Source organism: Alosa sapidissima, chromosome 18, assembly GCF_018492685.1.
Source record: "Alosa sapidissima isolate fAloSap1 chromosome 18, fAloSap1.pri, whole genome shotgun sequence".
Classification (NCBI taxonomy): Eukaryota; Metazoa; Chordata; class Actinopteri; order Clupeiformes; family Clupeidae; genus Alosa; species Alosa sapidissima.
In genome coordinates, this window is record NC_055974.1 from 15,099,233 (window position 1) to 15,127,027 (window position 27,795).

The 27,795-nt window shown below is 40.3% G+C and overlaps 2 protein-coding genes across 5 annotated transcripts in view; one reads left to right on the forward strand and one right to left on the reverse strand.

Moving 5' to 3' along the window:
- Positions 1 to 27,708, reverse strand: snapc4 (small nuclear RNA activating complex, polypeptide 4). Of its 4 annotated transcripts, none has more exons than XM_042070482.1 (26): positions 27,698 to 27,708; positions 15,859 to 15,933; positions 15,347 to 15,452; positions 14,099 to 14,230; positions 13,479 to 13,516; positions 12,825 to 12,918; positions 11,727 to 11,755; positions 10,856 to 10,999; positions 10,383 to 10,499; positions 8,972 to 9,050; positions 8,802 to 8,883; positions 8,587 to 8,688; positions 8,134 to 8,206; positions 7,520 to 7,684; positions 6,851 to 7,001; positions 6,559 to 6,665; positions 6,074 to 6,168; positions 5,567 to 5,661; positions 4,932 to 5,017; positions 3,915 to 4,418; positions 3,698 to 3,781; positions 3,141 to 3,384; positions 2,681 to 2,751; positions 2,516 to 2,572; positions 2,403 to 2,430; positions 1 to 2,260 (listed from the first exon to the last, which is right to left on the reverse strand). In XM_042070482.1, exons 3-26 carry the CDS (start codon positions 15,435 to 15,437, stop codon positions 804 to 806), a joined length of 4,125 nt encoding a protein of 1,374 aa, XP_041926416.1. In that variant the 5' UTR covers positions 15,438 to 15,452; positions 15,859 to 15,933; positions 27,698 to 27,708; the 3' UTR covers positions 1 to 803. The 4 variants fall into 4 exon arrangements, with proteins under 4 accessions (XP_041926416.1, XP_041926415.1, XP_041926414.1 ...); XM_042070481.1 differs by having other exon boundaries at positions 15,347 to 15,455; XM_042070480.1 differs by lacking the exon at positions 27,698 to 27,708 and having other exon boundaries at positions 15,733 to 15,933.
- The window catches only part of adgrv1 (adhesion G protein-coupled receptor V1), a 60,605-nt gene continuing 49,999 nt past the window's right edge, over positions 17,190 to 27,795 (forward strand). Inside the window, exons 1-8 of the mRNA XM_042070654.1 lie at positions 17,190 to 17,248; positions 23,048 to 23,235; positions 23,683 to 23,832; positions 24,449 to 24,544; positions 25,187 to 25,291; positions 26,151 to 26,264; positions 26,773 to 27,341; positions 27,459 to 27,729. Coding sequence (XP_041926588.1) covers positions 23,050 to 23,235; positions 23,683 to 23,832; positions 24,449 to 24,544; positions 25,187 to 25,291; positions 26,151 to 26,264; positions 26,773 to 27,341; positions 27,459 to 27,729 — 1,491 coding nt within the window. The 5' untranslated portion in view covers positions 17,190 to 17,248; positions 23,048 to 23,049. The remainder of the gene's footprint in view (positions 17,249 to 23,047; positions 23,236 to 23,682; positions 23,833 to 24,448; positions 24,545 to 25,186; positions 25,292 to 26,150; positions 26,265 to 26,772; positions 27,342 to 27,458; positions 27,730 to 27,795) is intronic.

The following is a 27,795-nucleotide window of genomic DNA, read 5'->3' on the forward strand; positions in this document are numbered from 1 at the left end:
TTTAACAGAACCATTAACTGATTTATTGACATTTTTACAAAGTATGCCCAAGCACAACACCTGTGCATGTGCAAACTATCTCTTGAAAGATAGACAACATGGCAACACAAATAAATACAACACAAACATGTTTGACAGTGAATGTAAAAACAATGTGAACTAAAATATGCAAACAGCACGATACCAGAGTTAAGTATCGTTATCGTACAAGACACATTTGTTTTGAAGCCTATTTCGGAAAGTCTATCTATCAACCTTAAATTCAATTAAGAAAAAAAATGCTTAAAGAATGCCAATTTGGTCATTGTGCAATCCAAGATAATGGCTGATCTAAGAATCCCTTAACTGTGCTCTAATTTCCCACGGACCGATTTCCAGTCTTAAAAAAAAGTACTGCAAAGGATTGATTGCATGGCTTTTTTCCTTTTCCATAACTGCACACCGTTGACCAACAGTCATGACAAAAATCAGTTGATATTCCTATGAACTGATGCTGAGCGATCCCATTTTACATCTTAGAGTAAGGACAGGGCTCAGTAATTAACTATCATGGTCTTAAAGCCTGAAATAGTAGTTTCATTTCCAAGTAACAGTACATTTATTTTTGACAACTTAACAAATGCCCTCACAGTGTTTTCAAATACCCCATTCCTATTCACAGTTAAAACCATTTCTTGAGCATTCAAGAGGTAAGGTGTTGTGAGAATGGGTGCTAAACAGGGGGTGAATATATAAGAATATATTGTTTAATTAAAAAAAAAAAAAATTATAAAGTGCCTTTCCCTCGTTGCGTTCAAATGAAATCATTCCAGGTCATCAAATGTGAGTGGGAGCGCCTTGGCTGGATCAATGGTGGCCAAGAGGGCTGGCACAGCAAAGCAGGACAGGAAACGAGCCTTGAGAGACACATAAGCTGGATTGGTGTCAAACTTCTTCTTTACTAATCTTCTCACAGCCACCAACTGCTCCTCAGACTTTTCATCACTAGCTGCCTCTCTGAGATTGACAGGTAGGACCTTTAGAGAATCTTTAAACAATGATGTCCTGGCCTTCATGAGACTCTGCAAAGTTTTGATGCTGCTTACAAAGGGTGGGATGTATGGCTGAGGGTGATCCAACTGAGAGATAGCCCCACTCCTCTCCTTCATCCAGCTTTGCACAGTGTTAACGTCCTCCATGAACATGAGGTTTGGATCATAATAATTCCCAGAGTCTGGAGTTTGATTTCGATTGGGTGCAGGTAGCAATGTAACCAAATGCCGAGGCACCGTGACCACAGGGGTGATCGGCGGTGGGAGGCGTGCTGGACTTTGACCAGGTGCAGCCAACGGAGAGGCAAAGAGGGGGTTTGTTTTGAGCAGAGGGGGCCTCTGTGCTGCTGTTCCAGGAGCTGATGGTAATGCTTGCGATGTGGCAAGAGGTGAAGTGGTGAAGTACGTTATGGCTGGGGACGCTGTAGAGCATCTACCTTGGACGCTGGGCGAAGAAGTGGTCACTGGGGTGCCGGGGGTACTGGCCCTGACTAAGTTGGGCATGGTACCAGCTGGCATCATGACAGGGGTAGGGACAGGGACATTGGACAAACTGAAGACAATGGTACCTGGGGGGACACCAGGCATGTTTACAGGAATGTTTGCTTGGGTGATGCTACTTGTACAAGTAGAAGGGCTGGATGAAGTGGAACCGGCTGCTGGTGAATGAGTCAGTATGCTGTTGCCAACCAGCTTACTTGGGTCTTGGGTGCTCACAGGCATTTGCACAGTTGGAGTAATAATCCAGGCGACCGGAGACGCTTGTTGGACGTATTTGTCCAGGCGTGGTCTCTTACGTTGGGGATGGTTTTTGGCATTGGAAGCTGCCTCTTCCATTAGCTCCTTGGCTTTAGTAGTAGGTTTCCTTGTGCGCTTAGATGGCCTGGTACCTTCAGGTTTGGAAACAGGTGTGCTAACAGGTTTGCTAGGTGTGGACTGAGGGGGCATTACAGGCATTAGAAAGATTTGAGGCATCTGTGGAAACTGTGTTTGCTGTTTTTTACAGGGCTGTAACTGCTGAGCAATCAGAGGCTGTGCCACTTGGACCACTTGAGTCTGCATTGGCTGAGGATGCTGGATCTGCTGAGGTTGCTGTAGCTGGAACAACACCTGCTGATGCTGCTGGGGCTGCATGTGACTGACCTGCGAGGATACTGAAGCTTTTTCACTTTGCTGCTTCTGTTTGATCAGCATGCTAACCGTCGGCTGAGCTGCAGATGTAGACACTCCTATGAGGGGAAAAAAATATGGTGAATAAGCTTTGTTTACTTCTACACATTTACAAATGGACTATTTCATTGCAAAGTTCATGTAATCATTCTCCTTTGGACTAATTTCTTAGTGAGCTATTGTGTTTAATGTAGACCATACCTGGGCTAGGATGGGTTCCAGTAGGACCCTAAAGGAAAAAGACAAAACAAGCAGTTACTGTACCTCCACAATCACAAAATTTAACACTGTATGTGAATGGTAATTTTACTTACTGGAGTCTTTCGAGCTGAAATCACCTTCTTGCAACCCGCTGCATCAATATGAAGAATCTGACGCATAACAATAAGAACTCATAAGATTATAAAAAACACAAAATCACCAAATCATATTATAAAACATTATCACCAACAACAACATCAGGAGAGACATTAACTCACCTTCAAAAACAACCAGAAGACTGTAGTACTTGACAGCTCAACTTCAGCTGAGCGCTTCCTCAGAACATCCGCTTGAAATAACAAAATATGGGAATACATCAAATTAAGCATAGGAAAATTAAGCAGATGCCCTTACCTAAAAGGAACATAATGTAGTTCTTAACGGTTTCAAGCTCATTCTGATGCTACATTGATTTATTATACAGAGAATGACGTCTCTGATATTGCCAATGCACACCTAGGACACTTGATAATGCACTATGTAACATTGTTGATCAGGTAGGATCGGATCCCTTTTAGACATTTAATGCCTAAACTGGGTACCGTCTTAGAGCTAAATGAAGTTCAACATTGACGCAAAAGGGGCATAGATATCAATTATTCCATTGTGTTCCTTGACCTTTAAAAATCAAATATGTTGAAAGTATATGACAAAATATCTGAGAAATTAAACCCACACCTTCCAGTTCTTGTCTCTCAGACGATGGCAGCGGTATGAGTAAACTGCCCATCCATGAGGCAATGGCTCCCTTGAGCTGCTGCTGACTGCAGAAGGATTTCGATTCACCTCGTCCCAGCAACGCCGGGACACGAGCAGCCTTTCTGGGACCCTTACAGGCGCCACTCCCGGAGGCTCCACGGTTCACTAGTTTAGACATCTGCATGCTTCCAGCATTGCCTGTGTTTTGTCTCGATTTGTCCCTCTAGAAAGACAGAGGGAGCAGCTGGATTCTCACACAAGACAACAGTAAGTGACATAAACCAATTAAAACTTGGTACAGAAAAACATCATTTGTACTTAAGGATGTAGGAGGACGAATGTAGTACAGCCAATGCAAGAACACATTAAACTGATCAGGTCCACAAATTCTACTTCCCTTAGTTTAATTATGTTTCAGTGAGAATGTGTTAATGTGTTATTCCAAACTTCCAAAAGCCCTACTTCCATAGGTTTGAAATCTTATGAAAATAAGCCACCAAAACACATGCACTACAAGTTTCCACATGAGCACTTACCTTTTTGAGAATGCTGGCTCCCACCATGCGAACAAAGTTTTTTACATCAAGTTGTGAAACTAGGATCATTTCTTCATCATAAGTCTTTAAATGAAATATGAAATAAGACATGTGAATAAGAAAACATCAAACTGACCCAAAAATGTATGGAAAATTCATGCTTTTTACAGAAATGAATTTGCAAAGACACTGCAAAGATCAATGATGTTTACTATACCCGTGTCTTTGGTGTCTGGTACAGCTGTGTTTTTACGCGGTTGACAGGTTGACCACTTCCGTCCAACACAGTGTAAAAAGCAGGCAATTGGAAGTCAGGTCTAACACTTTGGGTACTACTCTGGACTGGATCCACAAGGTCAGGGGACTTTACCAAAATAAAACGTAACGTTCCTGTTGTCCGCGTGGTTTCGTCTGTCGGTGTAGGCATCCACTTAGACAAGGGAAGGTGGACATATTTAGGCTTTGGAGGAATTGGCTCTTCCTCCTCAGATTCAGAAGATTCAGGAGCTTGCTTATCTTCTTTTCTTCTTAGCCTCTTTTTCTCCTCATCGCTTTCAATGTACGGGACCTCCTCTTCATCTTCTTCATCTTCGCTGTCCTCGTCTTTCTTTTTCACACTTCTCCGGAATTTCTTCCTCTTTTCCCTTGTCTGCTTAGTCAAAATTCTTTTGGAGTCAAGGAGATGGGAAATGGAAGAGTTTGAAAAGCTCCTTCTTGCTATCTGCAATGTTTAAAATGGAGCAAATAAAGTGATATGCAATACACTACCCACAGCCTGCCTGCAGTCCGGACCGTTCACATTGGGTTTATCATTCAATGGAAAACACAATTAAGAAGACCCAAGACTGTTGAGTAGCTTAAATCCCTGTTCGGGCATTAATGGGACACAATTCAGCCATGTTGCAGCCATCAAATTCATAATGAACATACTTTCAAGAAACTTTTTTTTTCAGTTTCAAAAACTGATATGATGTCTACTATTATATATGACTACATGATTTTCAAGTCATAGTATTCCATTTTACACAGTGTCCCAACTTTTTTGAAAATGGAGTTGTACTGGTCTGTCATGGGAACCATACCAGTTGTTATGAAAAGATTAACAATGGGAATTGTACTCAAATATTATTACTACAAATATTTTGGGGGGAAATGGTGAATGGTGTTACTAAAATAACCTGTGTGAGTGTGTGAGAGAGAGAGAGAATGAGGGAGATAGATAGACCAAACTTACCATGCGTTTGTTTATTTGTTTCCATTTTTGTAGGCACTGACTGTCAATGCGATTCGGAATCTCAGATGCAATCTTAGCCCATTTACCTATAGAGCAAAATAGACAGCAACAGCAACAAAAAAAAACTTTATCTGTATTCCTCAGTATGTCTTTTCAGCTACCAGTAATTTACAAGATGAAATGCATCCGGTGACTTGCGAGATGAAATGCATCTGCTATAAGTTCCAGCTTAAGTTGAAATATGAAACATAAAAACATGAAGCATCCCTTTTCCTTTAAGTACACACCGCCGCCGACTTGAGCTGCAAAAGATACAGGAAGTCATTCATTTTCAACGGAAGCCGGCTTCTCTCAGCTGCAAGAAGCGGCAAATCCGTCGGCCTCACGTTTTGGGTGTCTGGAGCGACTTGAGCGTCAAGCAGAAAGTTGTAATTTGGTCAACTTTATGCTAATGAGCTATGATGCGGTTCAGCTGCAAACAACAAGCAACGTAGAATGCTACTACGTCAGAGCGGCCAAAGGGTCAAAAGCATCCCCATACTTTTTACCAAGCGTCCTTGACAGGGCGGCCAGAGCTTCTTTTGTAGCTCAAGTCGGCGGCGGTGTGTACGTACAGTTACTGACATCAAACTCACCAACTCCATATTTGTTTACTGCTCGTATCAGCATGTTCACTTCCTCTCTAGTCCAAGGGCCTTTCTTCACATCATCAGAGAGGCAGTCCAAATATCTGTCAAACCATAACCATGAGGCCTTTATCATTAAAAATGTCAAACTGTCACTATGACAGTTTGCAGTATACAGTGATATGCTATGACGGAGCAAATGGTGCTGCACAAATTACATTATAAACCAATAGATGAACAGTGCAAAGTGATTAACCATTTGTATTTTAATTTGTATTACATATACTAATTCTTATTCTTGGACTGTTAAATTCACATAAAAAAGCAGAAATTATCCATTAAAATTGTTGATAATTCTATAAACCAATGCTAAAAATTATGAATAAAATAAATTAAAAATAAAAGACAAAACAAAGTTTAAACTGAAACCAATATTGAGAAGCATAACGGGCTTCCAGGGTTTGTAGATCACCACATCACTACATGTGAAACCCTTCATTATTAACAGGGGATTACCTGTCTCGAACTTGTGAATCCGTCCGGCCTGGTACATCAAATCTGATTCTCCACCAATTCGGGACACCATACTTCTCTACTGCTTTCAATAACAACTGCAACAGAAGCAGACACACATCAGTAAGAGCACAGATAATGTATATGTTGTACTGTAATGTTAAACATGTCACCAGCAGAGAGAAAAAAAGAAAAAGTCCCGCACCCTGTCCTTTACGCATGCAAATACTTTAATTCACACAACGTTTCGGTCACACAGAGTTAAACGCTGTGTGAAATAAAGTATTTGCATGCGTAAAGGACAGTGTGTGGGACTTCTTCAACACGCATTACTGGTGACCTGAACTGAATAATGTTGGCACTAACCCCCCCCCCCCCCCCCCCCCCCACACACACACACACACACACAACTAAAGTAATGCAAGTGGAAAAGTAAGAGTTTGTAGATAATGACTTTTTATCTAGCATCCAAAGTAAATATAAAATACCTCATCCTCATCTTTAGACCAGGGACCTTTTTTGATGGAAGGATCAAGAACTTGACCCCAACGATATACCACCTGGCTAGCATCCCTCCCATCCAGGAAATAGGATACTGCAAGAATGGGCAAAATAGACATGGAGTCAACAAACTACGAACTTCTACAATGATTTAAAACCTCAGAACCTCAACCTCAGTTGGGGGCTTTCCTGGAATTATAGGAAGCATGGAAGTATAATAATGGCTTATTTAGCCAGTATTTCTAAACATTTCTCATATAGATTAAAGTCAAAACTTACTCTGCGTGTGTGGAATGAAGTTTCCAATACGATATTTCTGCACCAAATGTCTGAGATGATCATCCTCCTCTTTAGTCCATTCTCTTTTCTTAAAGTCTTTGTAGATATAGCGTTGGTGTGTCTGAAAGCACATGAAGGCTGTTCTGTTGGTCTAAAAAAAAAAAAGGGAAAAACCAAGTTAGTCAAGTGATCAAACTTCTACAGCTTAATGTGATAAATATCAAGTCAGAGCAATTCCACACTAAAGTCGAACACACATCAAGCTAACTTCAAACAACTAGGTCCAAGCCTGACTGATTGTTGAGTGTCCTTGTGTCCTGTGTTGGGCCAAAAATGTTACACTGGAACACTTCGCAAAGATTACTGTCAACGGGCAACTAGCACATACATTCTGTGCCTGTAGAGAATATCTGATAATAACACTCGGACTTAGCAGCCAATCGGTGAAAACCTTTTTTACGGACAGCTCTGACACGTTGAATCCACCGCAAACCTGTCGACGGACGTACACACTGTACCAGTTCTGCTCACAGAAGCTTTTTGGCCCAATATCATCAGACGTTCGACTGTCAGCTTGGTGTGTGCAGAGCTTACCAGTAGATGCTTCTGTAAGTATTTTTGTTAAAGTGAAATAAAGGTGTTTTCCTGGTCTGCCCAGACATGCCATACCCCCATTTGTTCTGCAATCTCCTCCCAGTTATGACCTTGGTTCTCCTCGACAATGGATTTGAGTTTCTCAATCTCATCTGGCTTCCATGAGGATTTGTTTACAGAGGGGTGCAAATAGTTCTGCCAGAACTGTTTCAAGTCCTCAGCCTTTCGCTTGCCTTCAAACTACATGGGGATGGATGGACAACAGGGTTCATCAACAGTTATTCAACAAACAAAGTATAAGTATATATACTCTTTTGATCCCTTGAGGGAAATTTGGTCTCTGCATTTATCCCAATCCGTGAATTAGTGAAACACACACAGCACACAGTGAGGTGAAGCACACACTAATCCCGGCGCAGTGAGCTGCCTGCATCAACAGCGGCGCTCGGAGAGCAGTGAGGGGTTAGGTGCCTTGCTCAAAGGCACTTCAGCCGTGCCTACTGGTCGGGGTTCGAACCGGCAACCCTCCGGTTACAGGTCCGAAGTGCTAACCAGTAGGACACGGCTGCCCACAAACAAATAAATATGCTTATGATATACATATCGCAATATAATTATCACAATAATTATCAGTTAACTACTCAACTCCACCATTCTATTAAAATATCTTCCATTTCTTAATGACTTACATCGATATTTGATATTTTCTCCCAGTCATGGTCATCATTACGTTCTCCCATCAGGTCATTTTCACTTAATGCTCTTTTTTAAAGGAACAAGAAAACAAGAAAAATCAACAACCACACAGATCCTCTCCACATAGTGTGTGTGTGTAGGGGGGGGGGGGGGGGGGGGGGGAATGAACAAATGACACCAGACAACATACAAAAACATGTACAACACAGAAAGTCGAACACGGTATGTGTTTCCAAATTGTTTCCAAAATGCTATATCCACCATTTTAATGAATTTTCATAATAGTTATTTTACATTGTTTTCAAAGTAATCATAGTAGAACTGTAATTGGGTATTGTTATTTGATTTATAATCAATAATCAAAACAACACAACTGCAATCTGATTAATATTACCTGAAATACACAATTAAATAGCCTGATGAGACAAAATCAAAGAAACAAATACCTTATTTTTGCAATTCCCATATCTAGGTCTTGAATTTGCTTTTGTAGCATTTCCTTCTCCGTTCCTTCAACTTTCGAGGCTTTGTCTCTTAAGTACTCCATTCTTGAAACAATGTTATGGGAATAAACATAAATTAATGAATAAATCAATGTATTGAATGTATTGTACTGCATATAATAAAAATAAGAGATAGTTCACGGTGATCTTTAACTCACTTGGACAATTTGGGCTGAATCAGACGCTTCATCGTGTCTTGGACGACTGCACTGATTAATAAAGACTTCTGCCATCCCTCCCCTGAGCAAGATTATAAATACATCAGATCAGAGCACAGTACTGAATCTATAGACATCAGCTCTAGGATGATCGTATATCGACAACTTACATCGTTTGATAGATTTCTCATCACAAGGCTTTGTTCCTGAAATCATTTTCTCTTTAGCTTCAGGATTTGCAGGAGGTCCCTGTGGAAATAAGGATGTTAAGTGTGTGTGTGTGATCTAAGTTGCTTATATTTTCAAAACTGGCAATATGACAAAATAAAATGTTTATCATATACAGATTTTTTACAGATAGTTGAAAGGAAAGCAGGCACAATCAACTTTCGTGTCATCTTAGATGTTTTACATTTACTTCATCACCCGGAGAGAAGAAATACTCTTTTCTGATTGGCTGGCGGGGTGGCTTTTAATTCTGAATAACGGGACACCTATGAAGTAGATCTGGTAAAAAAAAGTTTAATCGCTGTGCTTATGGTAACTATAACAACCATAGTAGGACGACGGTTGAGCCTGGAGGCAGGCTTTGCAACAATTATGGAATCAACTGTAAACAAGTTGACTGTCCACGCTATCACTGCTATAGGGCCAACGGAAGTTGTACAACAAGCTGAACTAGTGGGCTTCTTTTTAAACGGAACCGCGTGTTTGCTTTGCGTGCTATAAAGGCATGGCTTTACAGTGGCAACCAGGTGATAAGCGGGATAACGGCCTTCGAGGTGTGTCCAGTTATACGGAATTAATGGACTCGGGCGGAGGCAACTGCAACTCCGCTGCGTGTCGGGGAGTTCTTTGCCCCTAGCCCTCGTCCATTAAAGGATAATTCCGTATTTAGCACTTTGAGTCCCTGGTTTGTTTTGGATGAACTAGAGTGGTGGACACCGAAATTTTGACGATTGGTCCTGTCTCGACTTTTCTGACTTGTTTTGAATAGCCTTTACTGCTTCAGAGTGGCTGCCTACAGGCATGCACAAACATGTCCTTAAAACAAAAAAAAGTTTCATAAAGTAAAGGCAAAGCAACGAGAAATGTAACGATTTATTCATAGATAATCATTCTTCTGCAAAGAAATATATTTCCTCTATCTGAATGGTTGCCAAGCAACGTCAAGAGACGCAGCTACTTTAACTTTTGTATCAAGTTATGGTAGCACAGTAATATAGAACGGAATGCGGTCAAGGTGAATGTTTGTGCTGGATTTTACAACGGCACCGAACGCGATTCAGCCAATCATAATCAAGGACCGGAATGATTTAGAAACAAAAACAATGCTTGAACATTCTATTTTGTTCCCAATCTACTTCTGCTTCATTAAGATAACATATGGAATGTTAAAACGGAAGCCTTGTGGGAACAACTATGATGCTGATAATGGAACTCTCATAGTATATATATCTATGGTAACTATCTTGAAACGGTCCTTCAGCTAACACTTTTATCCAAAGCAACTTTCAAAAAATAGATCGGTGCATCCCTATGAAAGAGGTAATAATACTGGCTCATCAGGCCAACCCTTACCAGACCAGTGACCTTGTCCTTGAAGTAGGGTTTCATAAAGTTTCCAATAAATAAATTATTTGATGGCACCCGTGGATTTGAAGCAGCAGAGCCATGCACATGACCCTCAAGCTCTCTCTGTGGAAACAAATTACACACATATTACGTACATATTATGCACATATTACAGGTCAAAGAATTTCAAAATGGCATTTACATTATTTTCTGACTATCAATATTTGGCAAGACTTTGGAAGGCCTCTTGCTCCCATAACATCAACACTGAAAACACATAAAAGTAAGTTAGAGAAGAAAAGGCTGATTTCAATCACTTTGAGAGGACAATTTTCTCAAATGTAAGAACATATTAATACCAGTGCCTTACATTAGGGTTTATTAATATGCAGCCCTCATGCCTATAATCTGTAAACATTTTACAAAATGGGAAGGAAATGGTCACTTCCCCCCAAAAAATCTCAAAAGCATTTCTTCACCTGTTGTTGTTTGTTATCCTGCAGAAGTTTTTCAAGTTCTGACAACTTCTCTTTCACCACTTCTTGATATACCAGGTTCATTTCCAAGCAGGTTTCTGTATTCAAAGGTAGTTCAAAATCCTCGTCATCGCTGTTTTCTTCACTCTTTCATAATAAAAGGAAAATATGTGTGGACAAAAACTCAGTGGTAAATGTTTATCTTGTGTGGTCAGAATTTCATTGTAATTTAGTATTTATTAAACATTCAACATCATATACATATTTCACATTTGTTCATCAACTTTGTTGGGTCTGGCCAACTAACAGAGTGGAAACATTACATTACATTACATTACATTACATTACATTTGGCTGACGCTTTTTTAACCAAAGCGACTAACAACATGGTAAACAGTAAGTTTTAGAACAATTCTCACAATTTTTAGGACAGTTTAAAAAACATTAGAGTACAGTAAGAATAAGTGCGTCGGTGAGTGCTGTTTTTAACAGTTATTTGTCAGTTTAAAACGGCTGGTGAGTGCTAGGATCAGTAAGACTTGTTGTAAGTGTTGCTATGAGAGTAGATGTTCTCTAAAGAGCTGGAAACAGACCCGGAAACAGAGTGACATCCTTGTAAAACGCTTAGAGGTTGAAGTTTTACTTCCCTTTGCACCCAACCCACTTCATGACATCCCCCACCACATAAAGAATCTAATTCTGTAGGAAATACAGACTGGATGTTATATATTATTGGGCCCCTACTTGAAATTGTGGAAATATGTGTACATGGATTCACAACAAGCCGTGTACAACAAGGATTTATACATTTTCTCTGTGAAAGTTAAAAATGAGGAGAAAATAAGAGCAAAGTTGACATACAGCACATACTTACCATTGCCCTTTCAGAGCTGCCCCCATCATCTGTGGATTCATAAAGATAAGTCAATGACATATAATGGGGCCAAACTGAACAATCAGATGTACAGTTGGTTGCAAAACTTTGCATCAATTTACTTTAAAATGACAAGAGGTGTGAAACAAAAACAGTTATCAACAAACATGATTATACTGCAGGATGCTTAATGGCAGTTTTTTTTACTAATGTTGCCTCATCATTAACTCATTGAGTGCCAAAAACGTAATATTATGTTTTTCCTTCCCATGCGTTGAGTGCCAAAAACGTAATATTTAGGTTTACGTTTTTAGCTTTTTTTTAAATTACGAAACTAGACACTCTAACAGCACAATTTTGTAACTATCACAATTTTGGGAACTCTGTGATAAATGGAAATGAAATATATGACGATCGAAAACTCATGAAAACGCACAATCTGGACATTTTATCAAAACTCGGTTGCCGCTTTGGGTCGAATCAGTGACGCGTGCACGTTATCTCAAAACCAGGCCATTTTCGTGGGTCTATCACTAGGTGGCAGTCTCGCCAGGTCTCGCTGATCACTTCCCGGAAAGTTTACAGGCAACACTTAATATTTCATGAAAGACGTTATATCTCCATTTCTAGAAAAAAACAGCGATTTTAATGAAAACTAGCCAATGTTTAGCTTGGGTTTTCTCAGGAACAGAGGCGTGTAGAAATGCATGGTTTGCACCCACTAAGAGCTCTCACCTTTTAAACGAGCCATTGTATGTGTTCATAGCTATAACACAGAATATGCTGTGGCTGTACAAAAATCATCAACAATGGTCTAGATTGCTGGCACTCTAGGACAAAGCTTCCGAAAACAGCTTGGCATTCAAAGAGTTAAAGTCACAAAAATGGCTGAAGTGATAGTGAATTGTTTTAAAAATTAAAACAACGCAACAGTTTGAATCTCAATGTTCTGTAATGCGTTGTGTGTCTTCCCTTTGCCTAAAGCTCCTCCAATCTCCCCTTGGGGATCAATTCTCTCTCTCTCTCTCTCTCTCACTTAATCTGTATAGTATAATTAATGGTCATCATAAATATGAAGAGATACAACTAAGAACGTACCACTTAGATGATCAGTACCCAGGCCAAGCTTCTCCTCCAATTGTTTTATCTCTAACTGAATCTTTAAATGCTTTGCATCAAGGCTGCTTACATTCTGAAAAGGAGACGGCATCAAATAAATGCAAATAAATAAATAAATAAATAAACATTACCATTAAAAAAACAACAGTAGAATCAAACAAATCTGAAATCATATTATCATAATAGACTTATAATGATTACATAAATAATAGCGAGCCTTCACAATAGCCAGAAACATTTACAAACTATTATAAACAGGGGTTGGACAAAATAAAGAAACATCACGCTAAATGACAATTTTCTCATTCAATATTGAGCTGGTTCTCCCTTTGACATCAATAACTGCTTCAAAACTTCAATGAATACAGTAACACAAGTTTTAGACAGTTGCTGGGAAATTTTAATTAATACCTTAAGCAGAACCTGTTCCAGCTCTTTCAAAGAAAATTACCTGGAGATGACCTTACTTGCTGATCCAAAACACACCAGAAATGTTCAGATCTGGTGATTTTGGGGGCCTATCCAACAGTCTCACACCACTGCTGTGTTCTTTGAGCCAGTCTTTAGCTATTCTATCAGTTGGTGTTTCCATTATTTTGTCCAACCGCTAAAATGAATTAGTAAAACACTTACATCCAACGTGTCATCATCACCATCTTCTGAGTCGCCATCTGCCAAATACAAAAAAAGACAACAGAATGTTTAGTACTTGTACTGTACTTTAATTGCCACCCAACAATGTTGGTGGTATTTTTTGTAGCTCAGTCCGGTGGGCGGGGGGGTATGGGCAACAATAGCGGGAGGGGATAAAATAAAATAAATAAATAAGTAGAGTTGCAAATCTTCAGGAGTACAGGAGTCTAATTGTTGAAGGGTAGAAGCTGTTGTTGAAGCGCATCGTTCCAGTCTTCAGAGATCTATAGCGTCTTCCAGAGGGCAGAAGTTGGAAGAGATCATGGCTCGGATGTGAGGTGTCCCTGATGATCTTGGTTGCTCGGTTCAAGCTGCGTTCAGCATACAGGGAGTGGACTGATGGAAGGTCACAACCAGTGATGTTGGAGGCTTTGGTGACAGCTCTCTCTTAATTCCCTCTTGGTGCGACTGTCAGAGCTCCCATACCAGACGGTGATTGAAGATGAGATAATGCTTTCAATGATGGCTTTGTAGAAGAGCACCAAAAGGGTATGCAAGAAACCAAAGGGTCACCTAGATTTCATTCGCAGACATCAGTATGGAAAACTTTTGAAACTCACCTAAGGAGCTGCATGATGACACGTCTGAATTGCCATCTGCGTCAAAATATTTTTCAAGTGCTAAAATTTGTTGTTGAACCTTCTCCCTCTGTGTAATCAAGTCTACTGATTCAGGAACATTTTCCATAGCATCTGTAATATAAAAATAATACCATATCAACATAATCAAGAATTTTAGAATCTACCACTAGCTTTAATCAACTTGACTTACACAAACTGAAAAGTAAAAAAAGAAGGTTAGGCTTGATCAACCTTGGGGACATATTGCTTTTGTAAAAACAAACTCAGTTATAAAAAAAAAAAAATATTTGTGTATAACAGTGCCACTTAGTGGTCTAATGATGCCATTTTTATTTTTAGTTTCATCTATATCAGGGTTTCTCAAAGTTTTGATTGGTGAGGGCCAATTCAGGAACCCAACATTAACTGAGGGCCGCCAAAGGGGCGGGGGGAGAAAAAGAAAAAAAAAAAAACCTGGAAAAAATATCCCATTTGTAATCATTTTAATGACCAGGTTGCATGTCAGCAGTTTATGTTTATTGCATTAACACACATTTTAGTTCATAACTGAGGCTAAACCTGGCAAAACTTGTGAAAATCTTAAGAAAAATTGCAATGCACACACAATCCCTGGGGTTCTCTACCCTCAACAGACAAATTTGGGATAACTGTTCTGGTTGCAGTCCATTTCAAGTACAAACTTATTTAGAACAGTCTCAGTGTGCCTTGCTTCTTATTAGCATAGGCCTTATTCAGGGCCAATTCCAGCTACCAAAGCACCACAGGAAAACCTGACGGCCACTAAACGGAGATTAATTATTTTCAAAGCACACAGTACAGTTGTACAGTTTTAACAGTTTTACAGATGTTATCAGATGTTATCGCAGGCCGCCAAAAATGTTTCCGCGGGCCTCATTGGGCCCCGGGCCGCACTTTGAGAACCTATGATCTATATTGTATTTAAAGACATGGTGATGATTGGTAATGTGTATGAAAAACCTGCACTGGTTCTGAACAGAATTTTTTTTTTTTTTTTTAGGGGAGTGAGTGTAACGGTACTTGAAATAGGTTATTATAAATCCTAATTGTAAATAGGTAGGTTATGCAGTGTCATAAACAAATGTAGGCTACACACAGAAATTTTCATGAAAAACGGCAAAAGAGGGCGGGCATATTTAAAACCCTTGAAGTTGCTACCATACGCATGAAACTCGCCGTGACGTTAGGCTAACTTAGATCTCTACTCACCATTCTGATGGAAGTTACTAGGACAGCTGTTAAGCACCTCTTCCTCATTCCTCGAGTCATCCCTTAGCGCCATCATATCGTTTGGCTCCATGTTAACAACGCACTGCTGCTGCAAGGAACGAGAAGGCACGCGTTGGAAGCTTTTACCAACATTACAAGCAACAACCAACATTACAAGCAACAACCAATATTCAACCATCATGACCACCACCACACCACTAGGTTGATGTTAAACTTAATATTTTTCACAAGGCTAAGCTTGTGGTCGTGTAAACCAATTCCATATAAACTCAGTTGTCTGGAGTTAAACAACCGTTGAAATATTCCATTCTCAATTTCTGTTATGCTACAAATGTTGCAGATGTTAAACGTCACGTTAACGTTACCTTAGGTTGCAAGTTAGCTGACTTTAAATTAGCTTCCTATGAGGACATTTCAGTCGTCAGACTTGCATGCAGAAACTAGAAATACATTTACGCCACACCTGCCCATAACTCGGTCAATAACATTACCAGTACGGTGTGAAGTTCTGGCCGAAAATTATGGAGCGGGATAGCTAGCCGAAGTCAGTGTAGCCAAAACTTCTTCTTCTTGACCTCTTTACTGGCGGGTTACTACGCCTGTAAAGCTCATACCGCCACCTAATGGAACAGAGAAAAAAGACCCCCCAGTTACTTCTCCAAACTGTGATCACATTCAACCCTCTCTAAACACGACCTACCTTTAATCATATTGCATGTTGCTTTCACAGACAATATAAAAATGCGTTTCTACAATGCTCACATTTTCTTTACAGTCTGGCGGCACCAAAAATCTTTCTTGTCTTATTCCCCAATGCTTAGGCCTGCCCTACACACACAGGCATATGCCAGAATAGAAAACGTTTAAAACGTTAACATTATGTTTGAAAGCCTACTTTTCCAATATATTAAAATCCAAATGGCTACTGATCATTACTAATATATATGTTTAATATAGAGATAGATTTATTTTCAATGTGGAGATATATTGAAACGGCAAACAGAAAAATAAAATAATGTGTGAACACAGGGGAATGTTCATGTTGTACCAGGAAAAAAGGAAAGGTATGAAGGATCGAGTATGTGGTGCTGTGGAAAGAGGACCCTAAACGTCTTCTAAATTCCTGCCCCCCCAGCGATTGGTGAAATTATGAAAACATGGGAAAGATGTACTCGACTTAAAAACGGCGTATGTGACTATATCCTAATTCTCTTGCGTGTTGAATTACGCGCAGGTATGTCACCGTGCCAACACGACGTCATCAAGCTACAGAAGCAATACTTGACTGAATCAAACGTTGCACATTGCTTCTAAGTTAAATTGAAAAAGTGAACACTAAATTTTTATTTTATTAGAGCCTGTCTATAAAGTTCCGGCCCGCCATGCAGATCAATGCAACATGACGGTGTCCATTTTAAGTTGCTATGGGTAACACCTGGTGGCATGTGGAGAACAGAGGACTGAATTTGTTGTAATATGAGTTTGTTTGTAATATGAGTATATACCCAGATAGCAGGTAACTGTGAAAAAGATCTGTCTGTGATCTACTTGAGATCAGATTTCGTCAGCTGGTAAATGTGTTCTGGGCTACTAGAAGCGTTTCAATTTCGGCGCACCCGTGAAAACGGGGTCCCTAACTTGCGCATTTCATCTAACACTATCTTCTTAATTTTAGGCCACCTGGTAGTGGTGACTAAATAGACTAATCATTAGCTACCATACAAGAACTCATGGGTTGAGGATAATTTTGAAGAACAAAACATAGGCTATTCATAAAGGACTGTTTGTCTCCAGACTTGTTAAAGCAACCCGAATTACTGCCTGGAAAATTCTACTCTCTGGAGTTCTCCGTTTCCACTTGTGGATAAGCCCGGTCAACCGGTAGGTCATCTTGAGTGCCTATTTTATTTCATATGTACAGTAGGTTAAAGTCAAATAGAATACCGTTGTTTTACACGATTTATTAGTTAGCCTATAATGGCACGTTGAGGGATTGTTCGGGTGGTTTATTGTTAGATTTATGTGGATTTCTGGGTTGTTTGTATTTAGGATCCTTGATTTTACATTTGACAACCTGACTGCTGCCTACTAGGCCTACTTCAGTGACAGCATTTCTTGCTTCCATAGGCACTAAGGTATAGCCTGGAATCTGACTATGACGCGTCAGGCTAGTGCTAAGGCACACCAAAGGTCAAACCAAAACGCCACGATGATTTAAGCTGCTTACTGATTATGAAGGATGTCACACACTGTATAGGCTATAACTTATAACGGGTATTCACTCTAGTGCCCATATTGCATTCTATGCTCATCATGAGCTGAGGCATATGTCCACATAGCTGGGAAGGAATATGTGAAAAATCATGAAGATTGGGCACTTCTGGATAAGTTTTTGATTTTTGGCAGGGTGTTAGGTATAGGCCTAAGGTTTTCAAAAATCCATGGATACAAGTTGGGGTGGCCCCCCTAGTGGCAGTTATCCATAAAATCCAAAATGGCCCCGCCGAAAAGAGAAAATGTTATATCTCAGCTTCCTTTAGTCTTAAAGGGGAACTTGGTAACTATTTCAACGTAATAAACCCGTTTAGAAATCATTTGGATGGTTAAATGACCTGTTCCGGTGAAAATGGTGACTTTTCCCGCTGCCCCTAGCGTCCCCAGGCGGAAAACCAACCTTGCAACATTGAGACTACCATCCCGGAAAGAGAAGTGAGAAACAAGAAACTTGTTTTAAATCGTGTTTCTTACCTTGTAACATCCACATTGTCTACCGAACTTATGCTAACCGTTTTGCTAGCTTGTAAACAAATCCATGTGCTTTATCATTACCTTTTCCCACAGTTTGAAATAGCATAATGCACAATTTCTCCAGCAGAGGGGGAAATCCTGCCAAGTTTCCCTTTAAATTGTTGCATAATGTATTTTCTCTACTTTGTTTGACACAAGTGTTTTGTTATGTTCTTCTTATTTTAAGTCCATTTCCATGTTAAATCTAGTATCATAGTCATATTTAGCTCATAAACTGTCAATATCTCTGAAAAAGTCACATTGAAATATTACTCAGGTCCCTAGACCCATATTTTACCTCCAATATATGCTTTTCTTTGTTGATTGGACCGGTCATTATCACTATAGTGTCAAAAATCACATGTTGTGACCAAAAGGACCATTGTTGCGGCCTTAAATAAACACAATTTCAGAACTATGCCACAGTGAAAAGTTACAGTATATTAGGCTTTTCACCATGTTAAGGATCAATATTATATTTTAGTCAAATAACACCAAAAAAACAATTCATACTTAAACCATAGACTTTCTAATGAGGAGATACAGCACTCAAAAAATCCTCCATAGAAATGCATGAGCTTAGTTTGTAACGGCAATATGGCAGTTGTCTACGCAAATCACACCCCTTCCGCGGCAAAATGTGAACATGTAAATACATTGAGCCAATCATGTGGTGTGTTGTGAAGACATCGTGCCAATCATGTGTTGTGATCTCACCGCTGGAGCAAGATTGGTGTCATGAAGCCTTGCGCACGCGCATTTCTGCCGAAATGGATGCCCGATGAGTGCCCAAAAAGCGTTGCAATATGGCCGCCGAGTGGAGGGACTTTGCTTAAACATCATGTATTATTCATTTGATCAAAGATTTTTGGTTTCACTCTTCATCATTATTAGTACAGCCTCCCTCACACTTGCACAATGTGGTACAGCAAAGTCCAGCTCGGTGGACCCATACAGGCAACCACACAGCCACAGTTGAGGAGGAGTGAGCATCCCTTGCTGGCATCTTCCAGATCTGTCCAATATGGCACCCAGACTTTGGTTCTGTCATTCCATTCCCAACCCCACTCACTGGGGTCTGGAATCTCTGGAGTTTTGGAGAGGGACTGCTTCCAGACAAAAGCTGCAGTGTTCCAGGAGTTAGGCCTCTCAGAGCTGTGGATTGGATTTGGATCAGGGAAGGCATATAAAGATATTCCAATCCACCACATCTCAGAAATGCTGGGACCTCAAAAATGTCAAGCACTGCCCCTCTTCCACGCGTTCACATGATGTGACGTTGTATCAGCAATGTATGGAACTGGCAAAAAAAAAAGCATGGAATGCGTGGGCAGCTTACCCAGAAGTCACTGGCACCCTCATTCTGATCACCCAAGACCCAACCAGCCTCACACTGGAATCAGTGCACATGCAAGTTCTCAAACGCTGGACCAGGGGCAGAGTGGGGCACTAAAATCCACCGGGAAAATTCTGACGGCACCAGCCCCCCCCCCCAAACATGCACACACATCAATAGCACAAACAATATAGTGCTAATGCAATACAACAAGCCAATCAACCACAAACCAGGCACTTTCAATAAATGTGTAAGGAACTAGATATGCAACCGTGCAGTATAAAAACATCTTTGAGGGTGGATGGAAATTTCAAGCATCATGCAAGGACATATCTGGGTATCATAGCACTCCGATAGTTGCCTGTATACATTTAAAAAAGGCCTAGCCTACAGACAATGTCAACCTAATAACACAGGTAAATAAATAATTAAAAAAAACAGGCACTTTGAATAGGTTTGTACGAGAACGATTAAAGTAGGCCTATATAGGTTTACATATAGACAGTTCCAACAAGTTCCACAAACCATTTATCAGCCTGAGTGGCCTACTAATTAGTCATTAGGCTAGGCCTAGGCTACATATCAACATAAGACTAGCTTGTACTAGTTTTAATAACGTCAATGCTTTAGCTCCGCTAACCTTGCTCTCTGTCTTCCAACCATATGTAAAACAGCAAGCAACCACGCAAATCCGTCGACTGTCAAAACTCCTGTAGTTTTCCTCGAACTTGATCGTTTGTAGGGTCATGCTATTAGACGAGGGGCCGCTCATTTATCCCCCTACATTTCTGTAAATAGACTTGACCTGCAATCGGTTCATTGGATAAACCAGAAACACATTCCCCATTCCCAGGAGGCTTTGCTCCATTCTAGCCTAGGCTTACGTTAATTTAAGTACAAACAAACAAATTAAATTGTCATTTTTTTTATTTGTGATGAAAGTTCTGTAACGCCTGAATAAGACAAAAATGAATTAAGATAAAAAATGAAGGCTAGCCTACACAAAAATCAGCATGGGAGAGATGAGTTTGCAGGGTAACCATGAATGACATATAGACAGTGTGCGAATGGTATAAATATTGGTTGGACTTCCCAAATGTTAAAGTGTAGATATCTGAGATTTTTGTGGAAAATTCTTAATGCACCTATCAGGTCGATGGCTGCGTACGACTCACGGCCCGGAAGCTTCTTTTCACTCATGGCCTCAAGTCCCTGGATTCAATCCCCCCGACCCATTTTTATTCCAGCATGGAAAGCGTGCCCTGCACGCTGCAGCTTTTGTCTGGAAGCAGTCCCTCTCTAGCCTCGTGAGACCATCCTGATCTCGAGAGTTTCAGATTTTCTCTCGCAGATTAGTCTGGCATCTCTCTGATAAAGAAAATTTGGAGCAGTTTGCCAAACAAACGTCCAATCAGCGTTGGTTTTGAGGCGGGTTTAGATGTGACGCAACGAGAAGCTACTGTTCAATCTAAACAACATGGCGACTTCCACGGATGAGATGAGCATAGCTATCGCTGAAGTTTTATCCGAATATATTTTAGTATTCCTGGGGAAGCTAGGAGTCTCTGCAATGTAGCTGGGAGGAATGAAGGACACAGACATCCTCCACGGCCAATTCAAGTTAGTGTTTGGTAGCACTGAATCTTAGTTACTTAATGAGAAGGAATATGCTTTCTTCAGACGTGTAGCCTACCATGAAAACTTGGTGGGGGATTGTCGTTGATGAGGTTCATGTCACATACAAATAGTAAGTTTAAAAACGTTAACGTTAGCTACTTATCTAACTTGTATGTTAAAAGATGGCATTAGAAGAACGCTTCCTTTATCTGATTGGTTGATTTGGACCGACCAACATAGGTGGTGACAGACAGATGGTTTATCCAATCAGCTAACCAGTATTTTCGCCCTTTTCCCAAACGTTCTCCAACGGAAAGTTCCCAGATGGATATGCGGAGCAAATGCGAAGCAATCCATCTGGCGGAGTCAGGTTAGTCCCTCTCCAAAACTCCAGAGATTCCAGACCCCAGTGAGTGGGGTTGGGAATGGAATGACAGAACCAAAGTCTGGGTGCCATATTGGACAGATCTGGAAGATGCCAGCAAGGGATGCTCACTCCTCCTCAACTGTGGCTGTGTGGTTGCCTGTATGGGCAACTGTAAGTGCCACTGAGCTGGACTTTGCTGTACCACATTGTGCAAGTGTGAGGGAGGCTGTAATGATGAAGAGTGAAACCAAAAATCTTTGATCAAATGAATAATACATGATGTTTAAGTATGAATTGTTTTTTTGTGTTATTTGACTAAAATGTAATATTGATCCGTAACATGGTGAAAAGCCTAATATAACTTTTCACTGTGGCATAGTTCTGAAGTTGTGTTTATTTAAGGCCTCAACAATGGTCCTTTTGGTCACAACATGTGATTTTTGACACTATAGTGATAGTGACCTGTCCAATCAACAAAGAAAAGCATACCTTGGAGGTAAAAATATGGGTCTAGGGACCTGAGTATTTCAATGTGACTTTTTCAGAGATATTGACAGTTTATGAGCTAAATATAACTATGATACTACATGGAAATGGACTTAAAATAAGAAGAACATATCAAAATTGGATTCCTTGTATCAAACAAAGTAGAGAAAATACATTATACAACAATTTAAGACTAAAGGAAGCTGAGATATAACCTTTTCTCTTTTCGGCGGGGGCCCCAACTTGTATCCATGGATTTTTGAAAACCTTAGGCCTATACCTAACACCCTGCCAAAAATCAAAAACTTATCCAGAAGTGCCCAATTTTCATGAATTGCATCCTAGCTAACATGGTGTCAGTTGAGCTGCCTCAACATTATGCCAACAAATTCCAATAAACACCAGCTGTTGGGTCGGTGTGCAGCATCAGTTTTTTGGATGTAGTTCAAGTTTGACATATCTAAATGCCATTTATTTTTATCAATGTAATATTTTTTATCAACATTACAAACTCCACTTTATGACTATATCATTGATGCATTTATAGCCCTCAATCCTATTTCCTGAACCTGTATGAAAACGTATTGGGTTACTCAAAATTCCATGGCACACCTCACTTTGCCTCACAGTACACTGGTTGAGAATCAATTAATGGACTAGACTACCTGTCTCTTAGAAGCCTCCTGACTCTAGTGTTAGGCACCTGTGGCAGCATGCCATTTCAAACCCTATCTGCAATCTGCAACTAGGTCCATGTTTCAGTTGGTGTCAGGTGATGGAGCGTATTGGTGCACTACACCTTGGACCAATTATGTTTGTGGATCCTGGATGAAGATGCAAGTGTGTTCACTAAATTTATATTTGGAAATTGTTGGAGTTCCCCTTTAACATTGTTTATTTGTGTTCTATGTGGGCGGTATCATTGTCATGTCTTTGTTTGTAAATACAACATGTTTGTCTGTGTGTTTGGTATGTTTCTGCTTTTACAGTATTTATTTACTCATTTTTACTGTGTGAAGCACTTTGATCTTAAATGTGCTATACAAATTAAACTTACTTACTTACTTACTTACTTACTTACTTACAGGAATGGCACCATCCTTCCTTGTAACTGGACTTGCTCTTATACTTTTCCTCCCGACTGCCCAGTTACTGTCAGCTGAGCTGAAGTTTGCCGACCAGACCCACTTCAGAGTGCATGAAACCAGTCAAACTGTTGTGCGCCTTGTAGTGGAAAGGGTGGGAGACCCTGTGAATGTCACTGCACTTGTTCTGGTAAGATTGGTTATCTTTCCTGATTGAGTGATTGCTTATTTTCATTTTATTTCCAAGTTGGCTTAAATATTATGATTACAGAAGTTACTTGCAATGACACCTCTTAGCCTCCGTACTGAAGCCACTGATCGACTATGGTATTTTCTCACTCGAATTTACACATTTTACAATGAATGGTGTAGAGACTGAAAAACATCCAAAGAACAGCAGTTATTTGGGTGAAAATCCCATGTTAATGTCTTTGTGACTATTCTCACAAGAAAGGGTCACAGCGGTGCTGTTATTTTTATATGTCCTCTATTTTCAATGTGACAATGTAGCATTTTTGGAGGTCTTTATAAATAAGTCGTTTTGGATATTCGCTCCAACTCCCTAACTTTGAAACCTTAAAATACAGCATCCACTTGCATACAGCATGATTCAGTAGTGTCTTGTTTGCGGTTGCAGCAAGAGGGTGAGGATACAGGGGACTTTGAGGCCACTACTGCTGCAGTTTTTCTTCTTACAACTGAGAAAAGAAAGACAATCTTCATTGCTGTCCGGGATGATGACTTACCTGAAGCTGATGAAACATTTGTCTTTAGCCTTAAAATGCAGGTAATCGTGGGTTTTATGTGAAGTAATGTACACTCCTGTCTGCTGAACTTAATACATTACTGTTTCATAGATATACCCAAATACATGTATCCTGACAAAGTTGTTGTCGTAGAGATATAGCAATACATTAGGACCACTCACAGATGAAGCAAATGTGACAGACTAGCTGGTAGCAGTGGGGGTTTGTCATGGACTTGGTTATATTTGAAGTTAAATCAATTGTTTGTTTTTGTTGTTAGCATGTTTCATGTAGAAGAAGCGAGGTGACAACATCTGACTGACTTCAACAAAGGCTAGATCTCTATGGCCATACATTTCCACTTATTGTAATGTAATGTAATGTATGATGAGTTAGTGGACAAAGTCCCCATGTTGTACCATATTTCATTCATACCTTATTCCTCTTGTATTATACCTCTGCTTCTTTATCCCTGAGGTAAAACAACTCTCATCTCCTTATCTATGGTACGCTGTACCGTAGGCTGTAGGAGAATGACAGAACAAAAATAAACACAGTGCACATTTTCAAAATTTTTTTTAAATTTGGCAGCCATTTTTATGTTGCTGTGCACTTTGAATGTAGTGTGTGGATTTCTGAGCGTATTTCTGACTCTAGGCCTCATCTAATGGTGTTACCGTGGGAACTCCTAACCAGGCTACAATCACCATTCTTTCTAATGACAATGCCTTTGGAATCATCTCCTTCAACTCAGTAAGTGTTTCCATAGTGTTTTCACTTATGCCACCAGGAATGGGCCATGACAGTGCGGTCTGCGATTCGGTTTGTGTAAGGTGGTTGATATTTGAGATCTACAGCCAAATTACACTGTTCCCAGATGTTTTTCCCTGTTGAAAATGAGGCAGAGGTGGTAACATCTGCGCACAGCAGTGATGAGTGGGTCCGTTCACGAGTGACCCGAGGTCGCCCAATGCATTCATTCAATCGGACTGAAATAGTCGAGACATAATGTCTTATCCATTTGGTTCCAAAGAAGTGTGCAAGTGCATATTCATTTGTGCATCTTTGTGTGCAAGGTAAAACTTCTACATTTTAATCCCCCCTCCTGCAAAAAAGGGAATGTGACCTTTATTTTCCAGATTGATAAATCTGATTTGGGCAGTGATGGTTTGGAATTGGTGCATGCAAATTTGATCTCTCAAAGAAAAATCAGTGGGCTTTTTAATGCATCACCGGACATGGGGCTTGTTTCCCATAATGCACATTTCCATTGAAATTCTCTTTGAGTCTTGGCTTAATCGATTTAGAGGAATGGAATACAAAACCACAAGATTGACCACAAGAACAATGACTTTGATAGTAGCACTTCCTGATAGTTGTGCTTCCTTTCCACAGACCTCTCTGGTGACTGTGAGTGAACTGCAAGGCAGAAACCAGAATGTCCTTTTATCTCTGATCCGTGAGAAGGGAACCTATGGGACTGTTACTGTGATCTTTGAGGTGAGAGATTGTTGACATGTGTAGTTCTTTATTATGACCGCCGCGCAGTCCAATGGTTTAGTCAGATTTTTTTTTTTTCTTTTTCGCATGTCCAAATTTCCGTCAAGGATTCCCGGGTCACTGAAAGACCGGGGTAGACGAAACTTGGTGGGCATGTAACCCCACATGGATAGCATGGAACCATCGTTTTTCGTTTTGATCTGTAGCCCCCCCGCTGGACTGCACCCCCGAAAGGAGGGTAGGGCAGACACAGTTTTCTGTGAATATCTCGAGAACCATAGGGCCTAGGATGACCAATTTTTTCCGTATGTTTGCCTCCAGGGGTCATGTTAACCCATTCCATGTGCACACATGTGCATAAACAGATACACACGCACACACATACATTCACAGTAATCATACGTATGACACATACTCACACAGTAGACATATGTACACGCGCACACACACACACACACACACACACACACACACACACACACACATAAACATAAACGTGTACATGCACACATGCACACAATTCAAGAATTTCTCAGAATTATGAACAGGCAAGATGGGGGTGGGGTTGTATAAAATGAATTTTACCTGTGAAATCTATGAACTAATCATGTTTTGGTACTTGTTGTCTAGCAGATACCAGTGAGAATTGAGTGTGGATAATGCAATTTAGTGAGACAGTTAGAATCATATAGGCCTTTCAGCGTGATTTCTTTTTGTGGAAAAAATGTGCTGGACTGGGCGGCGGTCATATTTTGTACCGCTCTGCGGTACATCTAATTTCTTTTAAACATAGGCCATTTTGATTAAACAATGTCCATGTTGCGACAACACCAGAACTTTCACCCTTTAATGTTATCAGATAACTGGTGGCCCATACCCTGCAATTGAAGACCTGAGTCCAGACAGAGGCAACATCACATTCCTTCCTGGACAGGCTAAAGTGGTATTCAGTATTATAATACAAGATGACAAGGTAATGTTGAATGTTAATCTTTTTAGTGATGGTTAGCATATGGTTGACTAACAACACATCTATTCTCAATTGTAATATTGGTCTATAAGTGAGATATCCAAGCGGAGCTGCCAATTGGTAAATTAAACTTAAAGGAGAATTCCGGTGTGATACTGACCTAAAGTGTGTTGAAACATGATACCGAGTGTGAACGTATGTCTCATAGCCCATCTCGGCTTGTCCCCTGCATTCTCCTTTAAGTTGGTACATTAATCTTTTATCAAATCCAAGTACAATGAACAAATTTTTTGTCAGTGATGGCTTCATCTGCAGTTATTCTATTTAAGAAAATGCACTTTCTAAGTCTATCTAAATTGGATTGTATCAGTATGTACCAGTTTCAAGTATAACATGCAATATTTTGACCGGTTAGATTGTTACAGTATATGCTGACTGTCTGGTCTCCATTTATGCTAAATTAGAATCAGTTGTTTCAATTGTTGACTGATTTTATATAAAACTCTGGCAGATCCCAGAAGATGATGAAAGGTTCACGGTGCAGCTGACAGAAGCACAAGGTGGCGCACTCTTAAACCCTAACCGCAGCAGCATCGACATCCTTATATCCCGTAACGATGCACCAATCCGTATGTCTCAGCCTTACCTGGCTGTACCAGAAACTGACGCTATCATCAACCTCACCATCACTCGCGGACTCGCTGAAGATGACCAACCCATCGGCTCTGATGAACATGAGGTCTCTATTGCGTACATGGTTGTCAGTGGCAACAGTTCTACCAATATGGCCACTGCTGATGTGGATTTTGAGGATCTCCAGTTAAAGCAAGTAGTGGTTTTCCCTGCCGGAGTCCACAAAGTCCAGTTGCGTTTCAGGATCGTTAATGACAACATGCCAGAAATTGCGGAGTCCTTCCGAGTGGTCCTCTTGGAGAACTCGCTGCTGGGGGATGCTGTGCTGGTGGCACCAAGCTCTGCCCAGATAATCATTGAACCCAATGATAAGCCCCATGGGGTTCTGTCAGTCAGCACCCTGGCAACAAATGGTCCAATTATTGTCAATGAGGACATCACCATGAAGTAAGTGATCCAACCAATGATTATGTTAATACATGTGCTGTATGTTGATATCAACATTTTTTTCAATTTGAATCTGCAGAAGGTTTTGATTTTTGTTGTTATTTTTTTTTTTTACAGATTTGAAGAGATTATTGTTGTGAGAAATGGTGGTACACATGGCCATATCACAGTGAACTTTACCGTGACCAGGAATGTGAGTGATGAGTCATCTGTGACCGATGATCTGAGTCCTGCCTTTGGGGTTTTGCATTTTGCAGCTGGCCAGAAGACGTCGGTCATTTCCTTCAACATTAATCAGGACGACCTCCCAGAAGAAGCTGAGGTCTTTCTCCTCAGGCTGTTGCCTAAATCAGTACAAGGTGGAGCAGAGGTGGATAAACCAATGGAGGTTGGTCTTTTGTCATTTCAATGTAGTGTGTCATTGTCAGTGTCTGTTTCTAGTACAGTGAATAGC

Coding starts and splice junctions, on each gene's coding strand:
- snapc4 (XM_042070482.1), bottom strand. CDS start 15,437: ATGGAGCCAAACGATATGATGGCGCTAAGGGATGACTCGAGGAATGAG. Junction 4,419..4,931: donor AACAAATAAACAAACGCATG/GTAAGTTTGGTC, acceptor TAAACATTGCAG/ATAGCAAGAAGGAGCTTTTC. Junction 2,573..2,680: donor TCTTCTGGTTGTTTTTGAAG/GTGAGTTAATGT, acceptor GTTATGCGTCAG/ATTCTTCATATTGATGCAGC.